The sequence below is a fragment of the Nymphaea colorata genome, chromosome 2 (assembly GCF_008831285.2).
Source record: "Nymphaea colorata isolate Beijing-Zhang1983 chromosome 2, ASM883128v2, whole genome shotgun sequence".
Taxonomy (NCBI): Eukaryota; Viridiplantae; Streptophyta; class Magnoliopsida; order Nymphaeales; family Nymphaeaceae; genus Nymphaea; species Nymphaea colorata.
In genome coordinates, this window is record NC_045139.1 from 25,141,172 (window position 1) to 25,149,733 (window position 8,562).

At 39.6% G+C, this 8,562-nt stretch overlaps 1 protein-coding gene across 1 annotated transcript; it reads left to right on the plus strand.

Moving 5' to 3' along the window:
- Positions 1 to 1,256: 1,256 nt before the first annotated feature.
- LOC116248876 (uncharacterized) lies at positions 1,257 to 7,568 on the plus strand. Its single transcript, XM_031621899.2, has 4 exons — positions 1,257 to 1,455; positions 2,729 to 2,783; positions 5,341 to 6,879; positions 7,458 to 7,568. The coding sequence occupies exons 1-4, from the start codon at positions 1,283 to 1,285 to the stop codon at positions 7,566 to 7,568; spliced, it is 1,878 nt and encodes a 625-aa protein (XP_031477759.2). The 5' UTR covers positions 1,257 to 1,282.
- Positions 7,569 to 8,562: the final 994 nt, after the last annotated feature.

Consider the following 8,562-nt stretch of genomic DNA (forward strand, 5'->3'; position numbering starts at 1 on the left):
GTAGCCATGGCATGGAGCCAGGAAAGAAAAACTTCTTGCCAATGCTGGGGTTCTAATTCTTACCAGATCTTCAATGACCAAATGGGTTGCTTGTGAACATAGAATATAAAACAATGTTATTCACAACATGAATGGGCAGGTAGAGTGGTAGAGCAATAGTGTGGCTGGTGTGGGCCATTGCCCACACCAGGCCTTCAAAATCTTATTACAGTGGAGCTATGGATCTTGACTTATCTTCAATCACATGCAATGCTCACATCAGACCGGCGTTAGTTAGCGACCCAAGGTTTGTTATTCACAACATGAATGGGCAGGTAGAGTGGTAGAGCAATAGTGTGGCTGGTGTGGGCCATTGCCCACACCAGGCCTTCAAAATATTATTACAGTGGAGCTATGGATCTTGACCTATCTTCAATCACATGCAATGCTCACATCAGACCGGCGTTAGTAAGCGACCCACGGTTGCTAGTCTCAAATCCCACTCTCTCCATTATTGGATTTTTCCATCCGCGCGGTATTGGATTTTTCCATCTTCTTTGCGTGCAAGCTAGAGACCATAATTTGCCCCCAAGGTTTTTTGTTTTTTCATTTAAGTGGTCTTTTGAAAATCTAAAATTTAAATTATACTGACCCTCCATCCGAAATTCTTAGCTGCGCCCTTCATTTCCGATGATGTAGGTGGGACAAAGTTATTGGAGAATGAAACCGGTCGTATGCGCCACCCTGGAATGACAAAATAAGAGTGAAAAAATATACAGTATAAAGTAAATATTTCTTTTTTAGAAAACCACCAATGTGTTCGGGTGGTTAAGTTTACAAAAATATGCATTAATATTCTTTTGTAAAAAACCCTTGAAACGGGAACAAGGGAAGATAGATTTCGTTTTCTCTTATTTGTTTTTTTATAGCGAGTGTCTGTGGAACACACTCATATTCCACACTGATCTATGCAGAAACCCTCAAAAAAAAAAAGTGTCTAAGGATAGAAATCATGGAGAAGAGAGGCCGATTTTTTTGAGGTCTGAACTTGGGTTGGATCAAGAAGAGTACCAAGTACCCGGACCCGATGCCCAGGCCTATGTACCACCCAGCCTTGCATGACATATGGACCTATGGCCCACTTTTAGGTGGGCAGAAGACAGACCGTTAGTTGCAAACAAGAGACTACTGTGCACCTTTGTATTGACTGTGCACCTTCACCTTTATATTGTCCATAGGTCTTTGCATATAACCATCTTCAAAAGAGAAAAGGGTGAGAAGGAGTGGATTAATTATCGCAAGCATGGCTCTTCACCTTCATACTCTCTTTCTGCCTCCACTTCATCCCTTGCCACCACCTCGGAGAAGAAACCGTCAATGTTCCGGTGTCTCTCAACCCTTCCCTTTGGTGCAGCCCTTCTCAACCAAATCAAGCTTCAAAAGTTCTCGTACCACCAATGCCGCAGCTCTCCAAAGGTTTGCTAGCTGCTCTGCTTCTCTCTCTCTCTCTCTCTCTCACACACACATATAACCAGACCTCTTAAATTTGTGTTAAAAAGTGTTTTAAGCAAAATATGAACATTTTTAATTCAAGTTTTTTTTGTAAAATTTGTTGTTTTCAACTATTAAGATTTTGATTATAAGAGGCATTCATTTTTTATTAAAAAAACATTATGAAAGTAAAAAATGGCTAATTTAATTGGTTTCTAAACAAATCATATATATAAGGTTAGATTGCTGAAAAATACTTTAATAATTAATTTTAATGGGTTTGGCTTTTGTCTCCATTATATATATATATATATATATATATATATATATATATATATATATATATATATATATATATATATATATATATATATATATATATATATATATATATATATATATATATAGAGAGAGAGAGAGAGAGAGAGAGAGAGAGAGAGAGAAACTGAATTTCGATGTTATAAGAAGCGTTTATTTTTTATTATTAACAAACATTATGAAAGTGAAAAAAAATGACCTATTTAATTATGTTTCTATACAAATCACTATTAAAAACATATGTATAAGGTTAGATTGCGAAAAAATACTTTAATAATTAATTTTAAGGGGTTTGGTTTTTGTTCTGAACCATGTTTTTGGCGTTTATTTATCAAATTGATAGCTAATCTGAGTTGTCTGATCTTTAGATCAGATTGCTCAGATGTTGGCTTGTTTGCTTTGATTTAATATTTTTTAACATCTTCTCTCTCTCTCTCTCTCTCTCTCTCTCTCTCTCTCTCTCTGACCTTCCTACTCCCTTATTCATCCACCAGCACCGGCAGCTGCCGATGCCTTTTCCGATACTGGCTGGCCCGCTAGGCCTTTGTCAGAATGGCAGAGGCCTGCCGGGCTCACCAGCATCAGGCAAAGGTGTCGGTGGTGCTCACCGGCAGGCTTGCAGGGACTCAGTGGAGGACCGACGGGTCCGCCAGTGTCGGGAGATACAGCTGGTAGAATTCATGGATTGGCATAGGTGGCAGGGAGGGAGAGAGAGGAAGGGAGGCCAATTCAGGGAGAGAGAAAGTGTTAAAAATATAAAAATAATAACACAAGGCAGAATCTGAGTTCATTGTCAAATTTGACAAATAAATGCTGGAGCCATTGAACTTCAGTTTATATATGTATGTGTGTGTGTGTGTGTGTGTGGAAAGAGAGAGGGGTCTACTAAGACCACATAATTTTCTTTCTGCTTGTGTAATTTATTTTTTACTTGTTCCAGGTGTTCTTTCAATTTAATTGTTTCATGCTCAAAGGAAGAAGCCGATCATAACGAGGTGTGGATCTCCCCCTTCTGTTAATGGGTTGATCATCTAATTCTGCTACTGCCTACAAAAGTGTTTGCGAGGTTGTTTAGTGAGCAAAAGGAAATTAATTAACTTCATTTTGGTGCCTACTTTTCATATTTTCTATGCTTTTATGTTTCCAAATGTATGACTTCTAATATGTTTTTGAAAATTTTGTTGAAAGAATTAGGACCAATTTGGGATTTACCAATATCTTTCCAAAAATAAAATCTGAAAAAAAAAATTGTTTCTACTCTTTCAGGAGGGGTGTTTGATGGCCCATAAAATTCCATCTCAAACAGGAATTGGAATGAATTTTCTCTTTCAATTCCGATTTGTTTCTTCCTTTGACAGCTTGAAACTTTGTTTCCGGCACTTTGTGAGGGAAATTTTGATTCTAGATTCAAAATCTAACGAATTTTGATTTTGGAACGGAGAATCAATTCTGGAATTAAAGTTCAGTGCCCGTTTCAATCATTCATATTTGACTAAAATTAGGATTTTCGATTCAAAGGTTCCTTGGATTCCAGGCCACATAAAACGCCCACTCCGGAGACCTGTAAATTTAAAAATTTATGAAAGCACCACAAGGCATTATTAAAAGCACCATCAATTGTCGTTAATGGTTTTTTGTAACAATTACTTTTAACTATATGACGACATTGGGAATCTTGCACATTTGAATTCTCTTATGCTTGTGTTTAACTAAAAACACTATGAATTGTTTCCGCACCATAAGCTATCGTTAATGCTCTTGTAACAACTATTTTTAGTTATGAGGGCTCGTGAAATGGGCACACCAATTGTCACTCGCTTTTCTGACAAAAAAAAATGATTCTACCAATTATGAACCGAAAATGCTCAAATCTGTTTAAAGACCCAAAGATCAGATTATATGAAACGGCAGGCGTTCTTTTTGAAATATAAACTGTAGTCTATCGATCTAAAAGTTTGGGCCAAACATAAGGTAAGATCTGACTTTAGGAGTCGTGTGTGTGTGTGGGGGGGAGGGGAATATATTTGACCCAAGTAATATAAGTGCTGGCTCAATCTTAAACATGCGAGAATCATTTCCCATCTTTCTATAACGCGTGTAACCCATTAGCCACAGAATATGGATCCACTTGCTAACGCATCCATCTCTTCTTTTGGCAATTCTATGAAAGGTTGAAACGACCCCCACTCTCCTTTCTTTTTTCTCTCGCACTTAGTGTCTATGACTGCTTTCAGTGTCTATGACTGCTTTGAAACTTAAATAGAAAGTGGAACCACCATCAAGTAGAGTAGAACGTGTCCACCATTTACAATCTATAGGAATAGTAACCATAGGTTCACCTCTTCCTTTACCATTGCAATCTTTCATGCAAACTCCAGTTCACCAGTCGCCGGCTTGCCGCAGGCATGAAGGCAGCGTCCACAGGTCGCTGCACATGTAAGGGCAGCCTCAGTCCACGGGTCAAAAGTGACCAGAAGCAGGGGCGGAGCCAGAATTTTCTTTAGGGGCGGGCGGGCAGTCTGACCTCTGAATCCGGGTAGGGCCAAACTGAATTCTAATACAAAAAATACATTACACAATTAAAAATATTAGTTTTTTCAATGTAAAAAAAAAAAAATCCCCCCTTACTTAGAAGGCCAAACTTTGTGTCTCCACACAAGACCTGAGTAACTGCAAAACTATCAATAAGTGTAGGGCCGGGCCAATACCTTTTTTAGGACCCCATAGTTCTATATTTTCTAAATTTTTTTTATATGCTTTCTCTTTTTTTTAAGGAGCTGAGTTTTCCTTTTAAATTTTTGTGAGGATAAAATTAAAATTTTTGAAAATTATAGTACGTTGTGTTGGAAGGGAGGTGGTATGGACCTTGAAATCTCGATATTTTCCTGTCGATTAAATGAAATGCTCTTAATTAAAAGATCCGGCCAGGGACCTACCCTCCAACAAACATTTTATTGGAACTATATAGATGTCATATGGGATCATTTTGGCAACAGTAACGTATTGTTACTTCCCATGAATCTGCCCCCAAAAAAGTAGCCGTTTTATGGGGAAGGTTGTTAGGATTCTAACATAGTGATGCCAAACTGCCTCTATAGTTCCTCATATGAATCAACCCGGAAAAATCAATAAAATAAGACAAGGAGGAATTGTAGCATGAAAGTGCCAATTTTATTTAATTAATCAAAGAAAGATACATCTAGCACAAATTAAAAACAAGGTGATCCAAATTTTCTTTTCTTTTTTTTTTTCTCATGAACTCTACCATGTGCAAGAATTTAAAATCTACTGAACGTGGACTTGTAGCTCAAGATTTACATGCAATTCTCGATTATCTTAGCATACATGGTAAATAGTGAGAGAAGAAGTCTGTGCAACTTCGATCTCCCATATATGCAAATAGCTAAACAAATCATAATTTGAAACAAGATCATATCTCCTGGTACCTTTAGAATTCAAATTTATTATTCTTTTGGAGAATTAAACTTTATGGTTATAATGTGCTGAATTCTTAGCATGCTGATAAGGTGAATTTCATATATATATATGCAGGAGGGTCTCCGATCTAATGGGAAATGCCCAAGCATGCAAGCGAGTCACAGTTTTGATAGTATATGCTCTCAGTTTCCGCCAATTGAGGAAGACAAAAGTACTACTCCTTTTGTTAGTGCATTGAAGGCATATGCTGAAAGGAATGCAGCTGGATTTACATTTCCAGGCCATAATAGGGGCATGGCCGCACCACCTCTGCTTGAACAACTTATTGGCAAGGGACCTTTCCGCCATGACCTAGCTGAGCTTGATAATTTCTTTTCTCCTGAGGGTGCCATCCTTGATGCTCAGAAGAAAGCTGCAGAACTGTTTGGAGCAACAGAGACATGGTTTCTTGTTGGAGGAACAACATGTGGTGTGGAAGCGTCAATCATGTCCACATGTTCGCCGGGGGATACACTCATTCTTCCCCGGAATTCCCATATATCAGCAATATCTGGCATGGTTTTATCAGGTGCTTTGCCGAAGTACATGATTCCTGAGTACAACACCTCATGGGGAATTGCAGATCGGATCAAACTGCATCAGGTGATGAAGGCAATTGATGAATTGCTTGAGGAAGGCAAAGAACCAGCTGCAGTTTTGATCACATCCCCCACCTACCATGGGATATGCAGTGATTTGGAGAAAATCATTGATCTATGTCACAAGCAACAGATTCCAGTGATCATTGATGAAGCTCATGGTGCTCATTTCAAGTTCGACTGCCGACTTCCGAGCACTGCACTAGAGCAAGGGGCAGATCTTGTCATCCAATCCACCCACAAGGTTCTGTGCTCCCTTTCACAGTCATCAATGTTGCACTTATCAGGTAGCATGGTAGACAGGGAGAGAATATCTAGATGCCTACAGACACTTCAGAGCACCAGTCCCAGTTACCTGCTTCTTGCCTCTCTAGATGCTACAAGAGCACAGCTTAGTAAGAACCCATATACCATTTTCGATACAGCAATCCATTTGGCTCACCAATTGGCAGATGAAGTTCGAACATTGATGCCCAATGCTTCAGTGTTGGAGTCAGCTGATTTTGAAGGCATGCCCAAGAAGGATCCATTGCGTGTGACAATTGATACATGGAAACTAGGAGTCCCTGGATATGATGCATATATGATCCTACGTGAGGAATATGACATCATCCCTGAATTGCGATCACAGAAATCATTAACATTTGCAGTCAGCTTAGGCACGTGCAGAGAGCATATTCAAAGGGTTGTGCATGGCATAAAGGATGTGGCTGCTGTGCATGGATTATACAACTCAGGCCGAGCCATGATCAACCATTATGAGTGTGCACCTTTTGGAGAGATTAGCATAAAACTGAGTCCAAGGGAGGCCTTCTTTGCAAACAAAAGGAGGATTAATGTTGAGGAAAGCCTTGGCGAGATATGTGGGGAGCTTATATGCACCTTCCCTCCTGGGATCCCGGCGTTGATTCCAGGAGAGGTTATAACTCAAAATGCTCTCTCTTATCTTATAAATGCAAGAGATGGAGGTGCTGTGATTAGTGGAGCAGCTGATTCTCATCTTCATTCTGTAGTTGTATGTGATACCTGAAGTTCCACTTTATTGTACTTTTTTTTTTGAATGAATCAAGTCACATACACTGTCCTCTTTTCCCTACTTCAAATCTTTAATCTAAGTTACACAGCGCACTGTGCATCATCGATATAAGAGCAGACGCATTCAACAAACTAGCCCTCTATGTCATTGAGCTTTCAAATGTACAGATAGATTTAGCAACCAGCATAAGTCACACGGACGCTTCATTTTTGTTAATGCACCAGCATCGTTGCGTGGTGGGTGCAGGTGCGGATGCGGGTGCAACCCAGATTCGCACTCATCCGCAGCCAAGGAGAGTCGGGTGCTGTCAGCCACATCCGACCATTTTTGTCATATTTGGACATGCACCCAACTTGCGTTTGATGTGAGTCAGGTGTGGTCAAACCGTGTCATGGACCTTTTTATCCATTTTTTGATTTTTTAATTTTTATTTCCTTAAAAACGATTTACAGATGATTGTGTTCACGCCCCTTCCTACTCCTCTCTATCTTCCTCTGTCTTCTTCCTTCTCCCTCTTGCATTGAAGCTCTGACGCTTGTGTTTTGGATGGCCGGCAGCAGAGCTTGTTCCTCCGGCACCGACTACTCATGCCCCTTCCGGCTCCTCTCTACTTTCCTATGCTTTCTCCCTCTTGGATTGAAGCACCCACCGGTGACCGATGCCTGTGATTTCGATGGCCGGCGGCAGAGCTTGTTCCTCCAGCGGCGACTACAACCATACGGTCGGCAGATGGCAGGTGTGTTGTTCCTTCGGCTGGTGTTTGATTTCATTTCTACATTTGTTCTTTGTTTTTTCATTAGATGTTACGGCAGACGGCAAGTGGACTTTCTATTCGTTTGTTTTCTGTTTCTATTTTTTTGTTTCTGTTGTCAAGACTCAGCCAAACAGCAGGTGTGTGATTTCGTTTTTGAGTTTCTGTCGTCAAGACTCAGCCAGACAGCAGGCATTTTCTGTTTATATTTTTTGGTTTCTATCGTCAAGACTCAGCTAGACTTACAGAGGATGCTATGCGATGACGGACCTGTTTTAGCTAGGTGATTGTCAGATATTAGCTTATATCTACCCAATCAGAGGTGGCAGTAGCTTTTATATTTATCACATCACTGTCACTGAGAATCTGTCTACTTCGATGCTTGATGACCTTCGTCTCCAACAAGGAAGCTCCTCCACCCCATAAAACTGACCTCCTTAATCTCCATAATCTTTAAGATGAGAGAAGCTGCTCGCATGCTCTTAATTTATCCGTAATCAGGTGAGGGTTTTGTTTGTACCTGTCCTCAAGTACACCATGGGCTTAGCTTTGCTAATAATTTTGATAATTTTGATCAAAGAGGTAATTCCATTCTCGCAAGCACTCTTGATGCATGTACTTTCCAACTCTTAGTCCAAAAATTTCGTCATATTTATCGTCTCCTTGACTCAGGCAGACAACATGTGTTTTCTATTTCTATTTTTTTGGTTTTTGTCATCAAGATTCAGCTAGATGGTAGGTGTGTGATTTCATTTTTATTGCAGCCTGCAGACTTTTACTGTTTTACAGTGTAACTTGTTTAGTTAGCATGTTTTTTTACCTGTTTAGCATTTCCGCAGTATTACTTGATTAGTTTATTAGTATTTTTAACTATTTCATTTTGTTTGGTTTTACTTTCTTCATAATAGTCT